General features: G+C 56.0%; 1 protein-coding gene across 1 annotated transcript in view; it reads left to right on the top strand.

Annotated features, from left to right (window-relative positions):
• Window positions 1-546: 546 nt before the first annotated feature.
• Window positions 547-18,718, top strand: part of LOC114070036 (ephrin type-B receptor 2-like) — a 39,016-nt gene continuing 20,844 nt past the window's right edge. The window contains exons 1-2 of the mRNA XM_027907217.1: window positions 547-607; window positions 3,883-4,567. Coding sequence (XP_027763018.1) covers window positions 551-607; window positions 3,883-4,567 — 742 coding nt within the window. The 5' untranslated portion in view covers window positions 547-550. The remainder of the gene's footprint in view (window positions 608-3,882; window positions 4,568-18,718) is intronic.

Below are 18,718 nucleotides of genomic sequence, written 5' to 3'. Positions count from 1 at the left end.
AGTGGGGAGCTGGGGAGGATGGGGGGACCTGCTCCCAGGAGCAAGCATCAGGATGAGTAGAAACAGCCTCAAGTTCCACCAGGGGAGGTTTAGATTGTATATGAGGGGAAAATACTTCATGGAAAGGGTGGTGAGGCATTGGAACAGACTTCCAAGGGCAGTGGTGGAGTCCCCATCCTTGGAAGAGTTCAAAAACACGTGGATGTGGCACTTGGGGACATGGTTTAATGGTGAACACGGTTTTGGTGCTGGGCTGGTGGTTGGACTTGATGACCTTTGAGATGTTTTCCAGCTTTACCGGTTCTGTGAATCCATGATTCTCCGTGCAGGCCAGGGAGCAATTGGCAATGGATAGGGGAGCAGATGGGTGGAGTGAACACTACTTGGCTCCCCCCTGGCAGAGATGTGGCCCGAGGGCTCAGCGTGGGCTGGGCTCCATCTCTGCAGCCCTGGGCTGGCTCCTCTCTGCTTTTTTCCCCCCGTTTCCATCTTCAGTCCTTTCACAACCTGCAATGACTCCGTGTTTCCCCTTCCTCCTGCAGAGACACTGATGGACTCCACAACAGCAACAGCAGAGCTGGGCTGGACGGTGCATCCTCCATCAGGGGTAAGTCATCAGCACTTCCAGAGCTGCTCTGGGGCCTCCTGCTGCACTTCAGTGTAGGAGGGTTGGCTCAACAAAAGTCAGGCACTGAAGCAGAGTGAGCAGAGTGCCTTGGCCACTTGAAGCATCTGGTGGGAAGAGGATAAAAGAGAGCTGGGCATTTGAGGTTTCCAGTAGTTTTCTAGGAGGTCGTGCTCCAAAAAAACACCCCAGTGCTGGAGGGGGGTGTAATTCTCACCCCACAGAATCAGGCCAGTGGGGTGTTGGAGGACTTGTACTCTCCATGAAGCCAGCCTGTAGCCACCTAAAAATCAAGAGAGGGGAAGAAACAAAACGCCAAGGCCACCCTCATTTGTCCCCAGTGTCTCACTTGTAGCAGGATGAGGGCATTGGCCTCGGGGCCTGAAATGACTGTCCGGCATCCCTGGCATCCCATGGAGAGTCATTTGCTGACTCAGCAGCAATGTCTCTCTGCTTTACCAGTGCCAGGAGTCCCCTGAGCCACATCTGACGACCACCCAGCACAACCTCCTTTAGAGAAGAGCTTGGACAAGGCAGTGCATCAGGTTCTTCCCCCAGAGGGTGGTTTGAGCACTGAACAGGCTCCCCAGGGCAGTGGGCACAGCCCCAAGGCTGCCAGAGCTCCAGGAGGGTTTGGATAACGCTCTCAGGGACAGGGTGGATTTCTGAGGTGCCCTGTGCAGGGCCAGCAGTTGAGCTGGATGATCCTTGTGAGTCCCTTCCAACTCAGTGTATTCTGTGTTTCTGTGGTCCCCGGCCCTTCCAGTCGTGATGGGAAACCAGAGCGGAGCCACCTCCTTGTCCCCCGTGGGGCACTGAGATGCTTCAGAGCATCCTGCCCAGCTCTGGCTGTGGTGACCAGCAGCAACCTCAGTGCCTGCCCAACACCCCAGACCTGCTCCCTTACACTTGGGTGGCCCAATCCAGCCTGGCAAATGCCTGGAAGATGCTTCCCACGCCTGCGCGTGGCAGTGGCTCAGGCTTCGTCCTGCCCTCCATGCACCCTCCACAGAGACTGGATGAAGATGTTTCTGTGGACCTCACCGGGCTGACAGCAATTCCTAGACCCCCCGAACCGACTTGGCAGGAGAGAAACAGCCAAGAGAAGCCTCTTGTGGAGAGATCAATCCCAGCTCCGAGCGGCGTGTCGAGCCTGGTGCCATCACCGTGATAATGCTGGTGCTGCCTGAGCCCCACCCAGCCTGGCCAGTTCCACCCCCCGTTCCCCCCCCCGAGGCTTGATGATGGGCACACAATGGGGGGGAGCAGAGGTCAAGTCTTTTTCTCCCCCGGCCCAGCCTTTCTTGTTTGCGGTGTTTCCATATGTAAAGCACGCCCTGCTCCTGCTCCCCAGCCCCCGCCTAATGAGGCCCCGGGCCTGCTGGAAGCCGTCTCTCCCCCCCGGTTATTGTGCTGCTGCCTCCTTTTGAGCTCCCGGCATGTTAATTAGAGAGCGAGGAGAAAGGGAGAGGCTTCTAATTAAGCGCCGAGGAAGCGCAGGCAGGCCCGGTGTGCAGGGGTGACTTTCTCTCCCAGCTGGGAAGAGGGAGGTTGGGAACCACTCCCTGGATATGTGGGAGGATGCTGGGGGGTCCTGAGCCTGGACCCCGGGGTGCTCTCAGGTCCCTGGGGGCTGGGCAGGTGTGGATGGGGATGGAGAAGCACTGGGGGTCCCTGGGTCTTGGTGGCTTGACAAGGTAGGTGTCAGGAGTGGCCCAGGTGAGTGACAGCCACGTCAGACACAGGGCAGGGCAAAGAATTGCTTCCCTGTGACTTGTCCTTGATTCCCTTGCTCCCCTCCCAACCAGTGCCCTGAAAAATGGGGGGAGATCCTGCAATTTTCCACCAGCACACCAAATTTATTTCTGGAAAACAAAGCAAATGCTTCTGCTGTTTTTTTTTGCGAGTATGCTCTTCTCCTCCCCCAGCCATGGCAGCAGATTTGCAGCCACTGCCAATCTGAAGTGGTTGGAGCTGTTGGGGATCTTTCCTGACAGCCTTCTGTTGGGCTGTTAGCCTTGATGTGCGAGGAGCAATCTGTCTCCCATCTCCTGAGCCTCCCTCCCCAGTCCTGGGTGCCCTCGTGAGGCCGTTTGCAACCCAAGGGGCTGGGGATGCTCTGCTCCTGCAGGATTTTCCCCGTGGACTCGGTCCTGGCGCTGGTGCTGGGTCAGGGCTGTGCTGCCTTGGGTGCTGTGATAGGATGTGCAGGGTTGTGGTTTGTGTCCCCCACCCTGGAGTATCCCCATCCTATACAGAATGAAGATAACAGGCTGAAGGATTTGAGAAAAAAACAGCCTGGGAAAAAGGCAGGGAGCTGAAAAGGGCCAGAAGGTGCCACAGCAACCCTGAACTCTGTGGGGACGCAGGGAACAGCTGGAGCTGTGTCAGGGCAGGTTCAGGTTGGACACACTGATCCTTGTGGGTCCTTTCCAGCTCAGGATATTCTATGATCCTGTGATTCTGTGAGCTCTACAGAGCCTCCTCCAGAGCTGGCAGAGTCAGTCAGCTGGGGGGAGTGGGCTGAGCTTCCCGTGGGGAAATCTGTCAGCTCCGAGCTGCCTTGCTGAGAAGGATGCTGCTGTCATGCCACGGCTCGTAGGCATGTCTGCATCCCATAGATCCAGTTTAGGACAGCTGGAGCTGGCACCTGCAGGCATTGACCCTCAAAGGGGCAGGGATGGGGGCTCCAGAGGGACCCACCCAGCATCTCCCTTTCTGGGAATGCAGTGGGGTCAGCTATGGTCCATTCAAGCCGCTGGGAAAGGCACTGGCCACTGGCCTCTGCAGCTGGCCAGGAGGCTTTGTGACTCCTGGGGAAGGGGGTCCTGTTTGCTACAGCTGTAACCACAGTGGCACTGATGGGAATCCACCTGCTCGAGGCATCGTGTTCCTTTGCCGGAGGCTGAGCCGTGCGGGCAGAGTCCCTGCCAAAGCCATTCCTGCTGTCGAGGAGACCCTGCTGTCCCTGCCACCAGCAGAGAGGCTTGACCCTAAATTCAAGCATGGATGGTGGCAGCAAGGTGGCCCCAAGCTCTGCTGAGGGCTTGGGTCCCGCTGCCCCCACAGTGCAGAGCCCGCCTTGGGTGTGGTGTGGGTCAAACCCCACCGGGCTGGGGTGTGATGCTGGGCACAGAGTGGGGGCAGCTGGTGCTGGCAGAGCCTGCTTGGGGCTCATAGTGGGGCTGGGAAGAGGCGAGGAGGGTGGGGAGCATCCGTTCAGCGCAGCCCCCTGACTTTCTGTGTCGTGCCCGCAGTGGGAAGAGGTGAGCGGATACGACGAGAACATGAACACCATTCGCACCTACCAGGTGTGCAACGTCTTCGAGTCCTCCCAGAACAACTGGCTGCGCACCAAGTACATCTGGAGGCGAGGAGCACACCGCATCCACGTGGAGATGAAATTCTCGGTCCGGGACTGCAGCAGCATCCCAAACGTCCCAGGCTCCTGTAAGGAGACTTTTAACCTCTACTATTTCGAGTCGGACTTTGACTCGGCCACCAAGACTTTTCCTAACTGGATGGAGAATCCTTGGATGAAGGTGGATACGATCGCCGCCGACGAGAGCTTCTCGCAGGTGGACCTGGGCGGGCGGGTGATGAAGATCAACACCGAGGTGCGCAGCTTCGGGCCCGTCTCCAAGAACGGTTTCTACCTGGCCTTCCAGGACTACGGGGGCTGCATGTCCCTGATCGCCGTGCGCGTCTTCTACCGCAAGTGCCCCCGCGTGATCCAGAACGGGGCCGTCTTCCAGGAGACCCTCTCGGGGGCGGAGAGCACCTCGCTGGTGGCGGCGCGGGGCACGTGCATCGCCAACGCCGAGGAGGTGGACGTGCCCATCAAGCTCTACTGCAACGGGGACGGCGAGTGGCTGGTGCCCATCGGGCGCTGCATGTGCCGGGCGGGCTACGAGTCGGTGGAGAACGGGACCGTCTGCAGAGGTAACCACGGGCCTCGGCCCCGCCCTGAGCGCTCGCCTCTGTGCCGGGGCTGGCGGTTGGGGTTTGCTCCTGGGGTCTGCATGAATCAGCTGGCAGTGACCTCCTTGGGCAGGGGTGGAGGCCGACTCTTTCCCCAGCCCCTCAGTTCCTGCCCTGGGCTCATCCATCCATTTGCAGAGGCTCTACCTGATTTCTTGGGTCCCCAGGGCCGCTGTTCCCAACCGCCTGTTGCTGGTGCCATCCATGCTCTCGGATGGGACGTGTGTGTGTAGCTGTGGCGCGTGTCACCCATCGGCTGTTGCCTCCCAAAATACTGGGGCTGTTTTCTCATTGGTTTGTGCCCTTGGCGTGGGCTGAATTGCTTCTGGGATGAGGGCAGTGGGAGTGCAGGCTCCCAGAGGGGGTGCAGTGGGAGGGAACAAGTTGTCTACAGCATTTTCCTGGCGAGGTGCAAATGGCCGAGGGTGGAACACGTGCTGTTCAGCTGGCCCTCAACAGCCAGAGGTTTCCTGCCCTGTAGATGTTCTGCCTCTTTGCCCCTTAGATGCTCTCCTGTTTTGTAGATGTTCTCCTGTCCCTATAGATTTTCTCCTGCCCTATAGGCGTTCAAAGCAGGCTCCATGAGTGCCTGCTGAGCTCGGTGTCATCCAGGCAAGTGAGAGGCTCTGCACCACCCTCCCTCCGTGCTCCCCCCCAGTCACACTTGGGAAAGTTGGGAAAGGAACGACTGGGGTTGTTGGGAGAGAGATGGGGACCCAAGAGCTGTGTGATGGGCACCTGCAGCTGTACCAAGCACGGAGCAAACCGCAGTGTTTGGCACACGGGATCCTCTCCCCCCGTGTCCTGGTTGAACATCCAAATCCCACTGCAGTTCCAACGGTATCAGCACACTCCAAGCAGAGTCTCTGAGATCAGTTGGCTCATGTGCCAAAAGTTTAGGTCCTGGTGTGCTCTGGGGGTCATTTAATGTCCACGATTTCAGCTGCTCCTCACTTGGCCACTGAACACCTCTTCCCACCAAGCTCGGGAGATCAAGTGTCTACCAGCCTTAGCAGGGATGGGGATGGAGACAGCAAGGAGGTAATGCTGGAAACTGAGCCTGCCTAATCCCTGCCTCGGAGGGTAGACAGGCCTTTTTCAACTCCCAAGCAAAGCATCCATAGCAACACCAGAAAGCCCCAACGATTCACGGCAACTTTTCCATCTCAGCCTGTTTTTTTTTTCCAGAGCAGACCCAGCCCTGTGCAGCTCTTTGCTCTGATGCAACTGGGCTTTCCTGGGGGCTCCCTGGTCCCGCTGCCAGCCCAGCCAAGGGACAGTCCCTTCACGTGCCCCAGGGCTCCCAAAACCCCTCATACAGAGCCCACAGGGCTGGAGGGGAGGCAGGAGCGGGGGCCAAGGTGGAGGGAGCAAGCAGGAGGGGGGGGCTGGGCCCTCTTTGTCTGTGCAGCAGCAGCAGCAGCAGGATTTTGGGAGGTCCAGTACCTCGGCAGCTGTTTCTCCAGCCGGTGCTGGCGCTCGCCCGGTCCCGCTCTCCCCGCCCTCATTAATCACTCAGTGGCCGCAGCCCGACATCTCTGTGGGGCAGCTGGCTCTGGGGCTGCCTTCCCCTTCCTCTTTCCTTTCCCCTTTCCTATCCCTTTCTCTTTCCCTTTCCTCTTCCCCTTCCCATTCCCCTTCCTTTTCCCTTTCTCTTCCCTTTCCTCTTCCCCTTCCCTTTCCTCTTCCCCTTCCTCTTTCCATCTTTCCCTTCCTCTTCCTTCCCCTTCCCATGTGGGGCTGGATCAGGGCTGGATGGCACCCCAGGACTGTGCCAGACTGGGACACCCCGTCCATTTCCCCCCAGCATCCCCCAGAAGGAGAGCGGGGACTGGGACAGCCACGGAGTCGGCAGGACAGTCAGGGCATCCCCATCCACTCCCAGCCCTCCCAGTGAGCCCCACAAAGGTCTGGGGAAGGGGCTGGTGGCCCCAGCTCGGCTCAGGAAGGACCTGTGGGATGCAGCCCTGCATCCTGCCCACCTCCCGCCCTGGCCCTGGCCCTGCTCCCTGCAGAGGCAGCGTCGGAGCCGCCTGGCTCGGGGAACTCACTCCTACATGTGGCTGGCAGGTTTGCTCGTGTTTCCAGGGGTGGGAGGGAATCTGGGCCCCTTTCCAGAAGCAAAACAAAAGCAAATCCAAGCCGGCTTTTGGGGTGAAGTGTTCTCACATGGCTCGGGTGCCCCAACAGGACGTAGCAGGGAGTGTGGGGGGGACACGGTCCTGCCCCTCCAAGGGCTCCAGGTGGAGAAGGGGTATCCCAAGGAATGGCCAGCAGCTGGAAGGAGCTGCTCATTTTCCCCACTGGATTTCTCAGCCCGGCTGACAGCGCCGGGCTGCTCGCAGCGCTGCGCTTCGGGGATATTTATGGAGGAAGTTCATGCATCTAACAGCTTAAGCTCCTCTAAGCTCGCAGCCCCAGCACAAAAGGATTTGGGGGCAGTTAACAATTCTGTGTGGTTAAGAGATTTTCATTTTGCCGGAGCCTCGCTCGCCCGTCCCGCAGGGCCGTGCGAGGGGCTGGCTGCCCGTTCCCCTCCGCTTCCCGGCTCCTGGGCTGCGCCTCCCCCAAGCCCTGTCCTCCCCACTTCACCTCCTGCTCCCTGCCTGCGTCTTTTCTCTCCATCTCCCTGTTCTTTGTCTGCGCCTCCCCCCTCTCTCCCCCCCTCCCCGTCCCTCCCATGCAGCATATTCAGTGCATTTCTCCCCGTGCCTCTCGTAGCCATTGGCTCCGCTCAGCCACGGCGGAGGCAGAGCCATTGTGCTGCTGCTCTCTCTGGCCTGGCTGGACGGTGCCTGCACGGGCTCTGCCTGCTCAGGGATCGCTGCTGGGCCCAGGAATCCAGCCCTTCATCCTTCTCCAGCCCCTCTCCATCACGGGAGGGCATCTCCTGTCCCGGAATTCTCTCTTTGTTGCGCCCGTACGGCGCCGAGGATGGGGTGACATCCCTGGCCTTGCCGGGGTGACAAGGGATGGTTTTGCCCTGCAGAAGCTGCTGGTGACACTCTCTGGCTATCAGAGACGTGTGGTGTCACCCCTTGGGGTCACAAGCATTTCTGAGGAGGAGAGGAGCTGGTGACCTGATGGGAAGAGGAGAAACCTGAGTTTCAGGCTGCCAGCTGTTTTCTTCTTGCCCCTCTTCTCTGCTCTTTGCCTCTCTGCTTCAGTCTTGTGAGACCTCCCTCCTCCAGTGCTGCCTCCAGCTCTGGGGGTCCCCATGGAGGCCATGGAGATGCTCCAAGGGCTGCAACCCCTCTGCTCTGGAGCCAGGCTGGGAGAGCTGGGGGTATTTACCTAGAGAAGAGGAGGCTGCAGGCAGACCTGAGAGCACCTTCCAGTGCCTAAAGGGACTCCAGGAGAGCTGGAGAGGGATTTTGGAGAGACAGGAAAACGGGGAATGGCTTCCCACTGCCAGAGGGCAGGGATAGATGGGATATTGGGGAGAAATTCTTCCCTGTGAGTGTGGTGAGGCCCTGGCACAGGTTGCCCAGAGAAGCTGTGGCTGCCCCATCTGGAATTGTTCAAGGCCAGGCTGGACGGAGCTGTGTGCTCCAGTGGAAGGTGTCCCTGCCCACGGCAGGGATGTTGGAACAAGATGAGCTTCAAGGTCCCTCCCAGTCCAGACCATTCAGGGATTCTGTGATCCTCTAGCCCAAGGTGGAGGTGGGCCTCCTTCCCTGCCTGTGCTTTATGTTATTTTGATGTCCAGGGCAGCAGATTTGCCCCCATCCTACCGTGTGTGGAGGATGCAGGTGCAGATCGTGCCGTGCACGTACACAAGGACCCAGAGCCATCCCTCCTTCCCAGAGGGGTGGGAAGCAGTGAGGGTCTTTCCTAGACAAGCTGTGCTTGGGATTCAGAGGAGGCCAAAGTATGTGCTAAGGGCTTGGAGCGTCACACAGCTTCCCAAAGTGCTGGAGAAGGGCATGTCCGAGCAGGACGTGATGTTTTGATGATGAGAGGCTATTTATGGCTCTCTGCCTGTTTCGGGTCTGGGCCCCCACTGATAATGCTGGACCCAGCCAATAAATTGCAAGGCTCTAGGGATAATCAAGCTCTTCCAGGAAGCATTCCTGGTTGAACTGGAGCAGATGCAGCCAACAGTGCTGGAAATGTTTCCAGAGATGGAGAACTGCCCATTAAACGCTTCCAGCAGGTCATTCCTGCTGTGCCTAGCGCTGGGAGCTTTGTCCATCGCCACACCTCTGTGCTCTCTGTGCCTGTTCGTGGGTAATCCTTGGCCTCCACTCCTCTGGTAAGGTTTTCAGCCAGCTTTTTTGGCGCTTCCCAGCCCCTTGGCACCGCTTTAGCCTTTCCCTTGGCAGCTCCAGCTCCCCACGCACAGGATGCTCGTGGTGATCAGCTGCGTGCCAGAGGGGATGCTGAGATTCCCTCTTCCTACACCCCCCCTTTCCTTAATCATTTTGGCAGTGGCATTTCTCTGGGTGCTTTGGAAGGATCCCTGTGGGACTGGGAAGGCTGGGACTCTGGCATCCTTGTCCCTGGAGGTGTGATTTGGCGTGTGTTTGTACCGAAATGCACCCAGCTCCCCGAGGTGTCGGGGGTTGCTGTATCAAGAACCCATCATCCTCAGCATTTACCACACTACAACTTCCATGTCATCAGCTAACGGTATTGGGGATGTTCTGGGCTCTCTCCTGGGTCATTGATAAAAATGTTCAACAGCCCAGAGGCACAGATCGAATTTGTTGGCTCTAGTGGAAACAGACCCACTCGCTGCACGTTCCCTGCTCAGATCTCAGGCCCTGCAGTGTCAGCCAAGTTTTAATGCATCAAGGATGTCCCACGGTGTCGGTGGACCCACTGATGTTGGAATCAAAATATCATGGATGTTAGCAAGGGCAACGCTCTGCAGAGGTTTGGGTGTGTGGCATTAACAGCGTTACCCCCCCCCCCCCCCCCAGCCGATCTTGTAATTGCATCAAAAACCCCTACAAGGCTAATTTGCCTTAATCTGTTTTCCCTAAATGTAAGGAGGCTGGCACTGCTATCCCTACCTTCCTTTAATCCTTCCCTGATCCAGTCCTGGGTCTGGCACAGCCTTATTTGACTGGTACTGACTCTGCAATCCTAAAATAGCCACAACTGCCTCGTTCAGCAAACAGCTTTTTCCTAAATCTCCAGAACCTGTTGCCTCTCACGGTGTGTGGAAAACAAATATTAAGCGTCCCCCCCCCCAGTCCATCAGCCCCCTTTTTACACCCCCTTAGGAAGGTGCTGGCCTGACAGACTGATTTAGCCCTGTTTAACTTTAGGAGCTGCTATTTAACATCTTGAGTTACTGCTGGAATGGAAAGTATTCCACCATCATCCTCGAAGATGATTACATCACCTGGCTGCTTACCAAGTACAAAACAGGAATTTGTCTGCCTTTTCTACGGGCTTGTTGACAATTTGAATGCTCCCAGCCGGCCGGGGGCTCCGTGGCATTGTTGGATGCTGCTTTTGGGGCTTCTCCCTCTCCTCCCTCTCCGTCTGGGAAGCAAGAATACAGCGCCTTTCTTTTCCACGGCTTTGATTCTTCTCGCTGACCTCTCCATGTTGTGAATCCAATTAGGGCTGTGGTGGGGACTGCAGCTGCTCTGGGAGCTGCTCCACGCCTGCTTGGTGGCTCCCTGGGGCGGGAGGAGATGCCAGCCCGTCCTCTGCGCGTTCCTGTTGGGAGTTTGGCCTTCGGGAGGTTGGAGTGGGACCAGGGGGGAGCCTGGCAGAGCAAGGGGGTGTCAGATAGGGGGGTTGAGGGATTGATTTGCTGTTGGTGTGAAGCCCTAAGAGATGCTGACCTCACAGGAATGGGGCAAGATGTGTTGCTGGAGAAGGGAGATGGACCGCTTACCTTGGAGCAGGAAATGCAGCTTCTGAGGGACTAAATCTTCTTGGGAAACAAGAGAAATGAGAATTACTTCCTGATTTTGCTTTCAAGACAAGGAAGGGGCTGAGACCTTCTATGAAGTGTTTTCTCTACAGAGAAAGGGAGGAGATGAGGTTTTCCAGGACGTGAGAGTGGATTTTAAGCAGCAGGAGTGTTGCAGAGCACTTCCAGCTCTGCTGTGATGGTGTATTAAAGACCCAGCAGGATGCAGGGGATGGCCTTAGAGCAGCCCCTGGAAGCTGAAGAGGAGCAGCATATCCTCATTTATCAGTGGGGGCAGGTTGTGAATACCTTGGGTTGGAGGAAGGGATGGAGATCTCAGGTCCAGCGAAACCCAGCAGTAGTCATTTCCTGATGGAAATGATGGCCATTCCCAGGATTTCTCAGGGAAACATGGTGGATTTTTGCATTGCCACTGTCTGCCTCAGCTGCTGCTTCCCAGTCTCTTTGCACCAGCCCCTTCATCTCTGTGCTCAGAGTCTCAGTTTGGGTTGGAAGGCACCTTAAAGATCAAATGGTCTTCCCCTGCAGAGCTGCAGGGATGGTCTCTGCCCCCTCCTTCCCACTCTGGAATCGGCTGCTCCCCCCATCCTTACTCCCACAGTGTTGGGATCAGGGAGAATTTGGGAGGAGCTGTTGAGAGCAGCCCTGGAGGGTGCTGTCCCCCCCACCCCGGGGTGCTGTGACACGGGTGCTTCCACGGAGCTGACGTGTGTACCCAGAGGAAAAATCTCCCCCTGACTTATTTTTTTTTTTTACAGATGAAACAGCATTTTGGAACAAATACCGCATTCCTGCTCCTGCTACACCCATGTGAGCAGGGAATGGGGGCTCTGGCAGCATCCCGTGCCGACGCCAGCGGGAGAGAGGCATTTATTCCATTTATTCCTCCCTCTCTCCTTCCTTGGCCTCCCTTTCCCCCCCCCTCCCCTTTTTTTTTTTTTTTTTTTTTCTGAGAAAAGTGGTAAACATTAATAGGAACTGGAATGAATGGCTGGGATTCAGGCCCAGGATTCCAGGATTTTAACTCATTATTGCCATAAATGAAGGGAATGTGTTTTTTGCCATTAGTTTTTTTTTTCCTTTGATTCGAAGAGCTCAGAGATCTTGCGGGGGGGGGGGGGGAAAGGAGGATTTTTCCTTGAATTCCTCACAGTACTGAATTTTTATGAGGAGAATATTCTTCATCCTATGTAGCTTGAGAAAAATGGGAGAAAAAGGTGCTTTTGAGGGTTTTTTCTTTTTCATTTGAGATTTTTGACCAATTTGGGCCAGAGCCAAGAGACTGTTTTGAACATTTAATTTTGGGAAATACCCTGAGATGTTCTCTACACAGATTTAAGGTTTTTCTGATGTCAGATGAGTCAGATGTGCTTGGTAAGAGCACAGTTCTTTTATTTTAGCCACACAAGGTAAAAAAATCTTACAGAAAATTTAATCTAGAAGCCATAATTAGCTTAATTAGCTCCAGGGAAACTTGTTATTGTTCCCCATATGCCTTAGAAACATTAATATATCACTGGAAAGTGTACAGAAAAGTCCCCATAAAGGTTAGGAAGTAGAATCAAAGTGTTCATAGCTCACACAGTGGCTCTGTTTACACAGACCAAACATCAAACGGGGTTAAATTAGGTTTGGCCAAGCAAAATACACAATATTGTCACCTTTGAAGGAGGCCTTCAGTTTGGTGACACTGATCTGGGACACCCAGTCCTGGCCTGGGTGAGTGTTGGAGCTCAAACAGCATGAGGAAGGATTTGGGTGAAGAATGAGGAGCAGGACCCGGTGAGAGGGTGGGGAGGATTGCAGATCCATGGAGTCACACAATCCCCTGGGTTGGAAGGGTTGTTCCATCTGGAGCTGTGACAGGAACAGGAGCAGAGTGAATGATAAATGGCCACGAGAGAAAGGCTTTATCATTTGAAACTATCAAAATGCCCAAACCCTCCAGATAGTCAGAATTAAAGTGCAGCCTGAAGCAGAGCCCCTGAAGCAGAGTAACAGGCATGCTTTGCTCCAAATGGCATTTTCCAGCCTGGATGGCTTTGGAAAAGATGGTAGTGACTTCTGAAGCGGCTGCAGGAACAGATAATGTTTGTCAAACACGAACAGCACAGTCCATTAAATGCCCCAGATCTGCCTTTTTGTGGCCCAGGGTCTCCAGGGGCCTTCCTTGGGAACATGGGAAGGGTCTGCACAGGACCAGGGACATGTTTGCTCTCTGGCAGCAGTGGGTGGTTCCCAGCAATTCCCATCACACTCTTCCACCTTTTCCCTGCCCTTCAGGAGAGCTGTTCCTGGGCAGGGTGTCTGCATCCTCCTGTGGGATGTGGGCTGGTCCCCCCTGCAGTTGGCCTGAAGTGCCCACGTGGGACAGGTGGGGATACAGGACATCACTGGGCATCAGAGTCCTGCCTGGAAATTCCTGAGGTGCTGCTCTCTCTCCTGAGACATTTCAGTGATGTCTGCCCCTTTCCCTCCCTTCCCTTTTTCTTTATTCCCTCCAGTCTCGTGTACTGGTGACAATTCTTCAGTGTCCATCTGTGTTCCTATCAGCATGATCCCAGAGCATTATTCTGGCAGATAACTTCCCAATTCATCCCCACCTGGATGCTTTGGGATCCTACAGAGCCATCTTTGGCTCTCAGGGATCTGTGAGGAGGAAGGAGGAGGAGGAGTAGGAGGAGGAGGTGACTCCTCAAGTTGCCCAGGTAGAGGATGCTGGAGCTGCTCCCTCATGCCAACCATCATCTAGAGCATTCCTGCTGCTGGAGGCAGGATGCTTAGGAGGGTTTATCCCAGTGGGAATACTCCTGCTGCAGGCCTTTCCTTGCAGCACAGCGAGCAAAATTAATTCCCAGCCTTTCGGAGCATCTCTGCGATCTCCTTAATAAAACACAACGAGGAAAAGCAGGGAAAACAGGATTAGGAGAAACATTTGGGGAATGACTCACACCCAGAGAAGCTTCTCATTCACGCTTCCCCACAGTGCACCCCAGTGATGGATTTCAATCTGCCTTTATTTGCCATCTCGGTGCTGTTTGCAGTCCCAGGGGGGATGGTGAGTGCTGCCTGTGCTGTTGTCCCATCACCTTCCCAGGTACCAACACCTGCACCGGCCCCCACATCGATCCAAGCAGAAATGGGAGTGTTTTACTCTCAGTTTCCACCCTGGGAGTCAACCTATGGCACTGACTGAAGAACAAGAGACTGGGAAGATGTTGTAGGAAAAACATTCTCCGGGTTTTCTCCAGCTTGGTTTTTCCAGGCAGGCAAATCCCAGTGTTAAGACTCCTTGCTGGAGCATGTCCAGAGACAGGAATGGAGCTGGGGAAGGGTCTGGAGCACAAGGAACAACTGAAGGAGCTGGGGGGGCTCAGCCTGGAGAGAAGGAGGCTCAGAGGGGACTTTCTCACTCTCTCCAGCTCCCTGACAGGAGGGTGGAACCAAGTGGGGGTTGTGCTCTGCCTCCAGGACAAGAGGAAACAGCCTCAGGTTGTGCCAGGGGAGGTTTAGGTTGGTCAGGCACTGGAACAGGCAGTGGTGGAGTCCCCATCCCTGGAAGTGTTCAGAAAAGGTCTAGATGTGGCCCTTGGGGACATGGGTTAGTGGTGAACCCAGCAGTGCTGGGTTAACGATTGGACTTGATGATCTGACAGGGCTTTTCCAGCCTTAGTGATTCCATAAAAGGGAAAGGCAGGATGCACTGGCTCACCCTCAGTGACTGCTTACAGCGGTATCCTTGCTTTCCAGAGGGGGTTATGAAGCCAGGAGAGGAACTCCAGCACGCCCAGTGCTTGCTCTCATTGTCACCAGGGTACGACTAATTTGCAAATAGGGTGACAAATCTGAGCGTGTGTATCTTCAGGATACCCTATAATTAGAACTGGTCTTTTTTTGTTGTTTTCAAGTTTTTTTTTTCTTCTGGAAAGTTTTTGCTGTCTGGCACAGATGGAAGTGATCCCAGTTTGTTTTTGTTTCTCTTGAATTAGAGCGCGGCTGCTCTTTCCAGGATTTCCCAGGCAAAAATAGGCACATGGGGACCTGCCCAACGTGCATAGTGGGTCTCCTAGGACATGATTTGGGGTCTATTTTGTTGTCTTGCACCTTTGCAGGGGCCACAGTGGGGATTTACCCTTGTTCAGGGGGCTGGTTTTCCATCCCTTCCAGCTGCAAGGCAGATAGGGAGTGGGTGAGAGTGTGGGATGAGGGGGCACACGTGGGAAACCAGATGGAGCAGAACATGCAAAGCTGAGCTGAGGGTTCAGACTGGACCCAGGTGCTGCTTTTCAGCTTAGTCCTGCCTAAAGAATCCCAGACTGGTTTGGGTTCAAGGAACCTTAAAGCTCATCCAATGCTACGGGCAGGGCCACCTTCCACAATCCCAGGTTGCTCCAAGCCCCGTCCAGCCCGGCCTTGGACACTTCCAGGGATCCAGGGGCAGCCACAGCTTCTCTGGGCAGACAGGTAGAGAGGGAATGTGACGTGTTTCTCCGGCAGCAGGATTCCTCCCTCCACCCTGGGTTGCAACCCCAGGGCTCAGAAGGGCTTTGGGGGAGCCCAGCGGGGGGGTTGCCGAGCCAGGGGTGGGGGCAGCAAGGCAGGTGGGACCACCATGGGACCACCACTGCTGTGCCTGGTGCACAGGCCAGGGGTGCCCCCCGCGATGGGGTTTCCATGGAAACCAGAGCAGTGGTTCCCCTGCATGCTGATGTGCTGGAAGGCCAAAAGCAAAAGGGAAGGAGGGAGGGAGGGAGGGAGGGAGGAAAGGAGCAGTGTCTGGTGGGCAGTAGGTCCTCCATGAGGAGCCTCAGCCCTGAAGGATGGAGGAGAGGAGGGAAGGAGCTTTGTCAGGGAGACACTGTCACCTCCCTGCAGCTCAGAGTGTGGCTGGGAGGGAGCCCTGGAGAGGGCTTTGGGGGAACAGGATTCCTGTGTGTGGGTGTCCAGCGGTGTGAGCTCCTGCTGCAAGGCAGGGCTGCAGAGCCCAGCACGAGCTTCCAGAGGTGCAGCACCTCGACAGAACTCCACACCAGCCCAGGTAGCTCACTAACAAGCAGGATTAATTAATCAGCCCCGGAGGAACTGCAGCAGCAGTGCTCTTGGCGTTGAGTCCATGGCCTCTGGCTCTGAGCATCCCCTTTGTGAGCTCCATGGGCGGGGGGGATGAGGGCAGGTCGGGACAAGGGTGAGGCACCAGCAGGGCTGAGGTGACACCTTGTACACAGGAGGTGCAGCAGGAGGGTGGGACACCTCAGGCAGCTGCTGGGTCCCAGCACAACGGGCACATCTGGCCCACATCTGGCACAACGAGGTCTGCAGGAGTCCCAGGTATTTCATCCTGCTGTGAGATGAATGCCTGCATCCCTCTGGGAGTGCCCTGAGGGTGTGTGGCACTGCCCTGGCACCGCTGTGCCTGCATCCTGGGCTGATATCCCCACGTCCCCACTGTCACCTGGGGCCGGTGTCCCCACTGTCACCCCCCTGGGCCGAGTGGCGGCTGTGGCGGCACTGAGTGCGCCGGAGCCGCTGGCAGGCTGGAAATGTCTTTTGTCAAAGCTTGAGATGCCTCCAACCTCCTTTAATTAAAGACAATTACTGCTTTCAGCCCCTCTTCACAGCTCAGCTGGGTTGTTTGCAAACACACAGCTGCGGGAGGCTTTGTGCCCCTCTCCGAGTCCCGCTTCCCTGGAGACGCACAGAGGTTTCTTTATGATCAGCCTTAGGCTGGAGAGCAGCTGAGGAAGAGGAGGGGCCGTCCCGGGCTCCCCGGGGTGGCTCGAGGTGCAGACTGGAGCAGCCCTTGCCCTGCTCCTGTCCAGCTTTTCCTGCCAAACCTTCTGCCTGGTGAAGAGAGAAGAGCGGCTCTTGCTGTGGGCGTGGAGAGAAGTGCCGGGGGGGATGAAGGGGGTCAGTTGGGGGTGTGGAGGCGTTTGGGCTGCAGGGAAGGTGCCTCTTGCCCCAGGACTGAGCAGAGCCAGGAGTTCTGAATATGTCCTTTTCAATAACCCTCTGCTGACTGAGCCATAACTCCACATGCTCGTGGGAGAGTCTTCATTTCCTCACCGGGCAGCCCAAATCGGGGCTTTCCTCACCCGAACGGCTCTCAGAGAACAGCCCTGAAACCTCCTGTAACCAATCACCCCCCCCCCCCCCCCCCCCCCCCCCCCCCCCCCCCCCCCCCCCCCCCCTTTCTGCGCTTGAATAACTCAGAGGCAGCCAAACGGAGCTTAACCAAACTTTCCAAAACACTCAGGGCTGGCAGCAGAACAAGCAGCATCCTCTGGGATGCTGTTTCCAAAAATACGAGCCCCGGCGCGCGAAGCCGTCCCGGAGCCCGGGCTCTCGTGAGGATCCAACCCCCCCAAACGCCGCGCCAAGGCCGTGGCTTCTCCCTTTCTCAGGTGCTAATGGTGTCCTCGGGGAGGGAGAGGTGAGGGGGGAGGCCCCTGCCTGCCTTGGAAGCGTTTGGTTGTTAAATCTGAACGGTAAGTGCTCAGCCTTGGAGGCTCGGGGGAGCCGAGATCCTTTTTGAGCCTCTAACAGCCTGACACTGCTCTGTCTTCTCAAATTCATTTTGCAGCTCCCGATTCCCCGGCGAGCATTAATCACTGGGCTGAGCATGAAGGGAAACCTACCCCTCAAATGGGAAGCCCAGAAGCTCTTTCCCCTTAAGCAGCCTCTCTGTGGACGTCTTTGATCTGTTTTGGGAGGGTTTCTTGTTCCCGCAGAAGGCTCTTGGAGGCCGTCAGAGGAGTTGGAGCGGCCTCCCAGCACAGGTTTAATGCGTGTGGGTGGGCAGGGTCAGACACTCAGGGCAAGGGCAAAGACCAGGGCTCCAGAGCCTCTGCTCCTGCTGTAGTCACCCCTGTGGGATGCTGAGGGGTCAGGGACACAGCCCAAGGACAAATCACGGGATGCTGGGAGTCTCAAGACCCAGTCCGTGGTCCAGAGTGTGACATCATGGGATGCTGGGATTCCAGGCAAACAGTCCGTGGTCCAGAGTGTGGCATCCACAGTGCTGTGGCTCCTGTTGCTCTCACAGGAACACGGTGACTGTCCTTAGCCCTGCTGGTGCCTGTGTTTGGCAGCCCCTCCAGCTTCAGTTCCAGGTGTTGGCATTGTTGACCTGGCTCACCGAGAGGAATGTGCTCGGGGCTGGAGCATGGACATCCCACCCCTGCCCCCTGGAAACCATCAGCTGAAGCTCCTGGTAGCTGCAGGTCCCGTGGAGAATCAGAAACACATCCAGGAGGTGTCCAAGAGAGAGATTCCTGTGTGCTGGGCAAGATGGTGCATGTGAGGGAAAAACACGACCTTCTCAGAAACGCCCTGGTGTTTGTTGGTCTGCACAGCTCTGTACTGGCCAGAGAGTAGAGAAGAAAGTGGTGGATAGAGCAGTGTTTCCTTCTGTCTCCTGCCGTGCTGTTCCTGTTTCCAGTGCCCAGTGGCAGCAAGTTTTGCAATTTAATTATGCACCATGTTAAAAAATACGTCCTTGCACACTGTAAGACATTTCAAGCAATCTATTCCCATCCCATATTCCTGATGGCTTTATATCCCTCCCTGAGTGGCCTCTTTTCACATGGAAGCTCTGAGTTGATTGACTCTCCATATGGAAGCTGCTCTGTGTCCCAAATCATTTTTATCAGTCCCCTCATGCCCTTGTCTGGGGTTGACCACCACTACCAGCCCAGCTCGAGCCGTGACTCCATGGATGGCTTAATGACATTCCTGCTTCTCACTGGGCTCCTTTCTTCATAATTCCTTACATTCCCTCATTTTTTTTTGATGATGGATGAGCTTTGAACTGATGTTTTCAGAGCATTATCTCTAGTGCTGCCGAGATCCCCTCCCTGCATGTTAATAGCTAATTTAGTGCCATCATTGTGTTTGTATAATTAGGGCTCTTCTCCCCCAAGTGCATTAGTTTCCTTTTGTCACCACTGCATTCCATTTGCCACGTTCTTGCCCCGCTCACTCGGCACCTGGAGATCTTCCTGTCACTCTCTGACAGTGAGTTCAGCCCCGGGAAACCCTGCTGATCTGGGGACATCAGGAGGCTGAGCCGTGTCACTTGTCACCCCCCCTGCCCCAGCCTGCAGGTGGGTGCTCAGGGCAGCTCCTTGTGTCAGCATCTGCCTCAACCTGGGCTGAATCTGAATTTTGGGATGTCACTCGTGCTTTGTGCTCACCCCTGGTGGGTCAGAGCTCCGGAT

This window comes from Empidonax traillii, unplaced genomic scaffold, assembly GCF_003031625.1.
Source record: "Empidonax traillii isolate 1590-97213 ecotype Southwest subspecies unplaced genomic scaffold, ASM303162v1 scaffold1420:size112507, whole genome shotgun sequence".
Lineage (NCBI taxonomy): Eukaryota > Metazoa > Chordata > Aves > Passeriformes > Tyrannidae > Empidonax > Empidonax traillii.
This window is presented reverse-complemented; position numbering and strand designations above follow the sequence as displayed.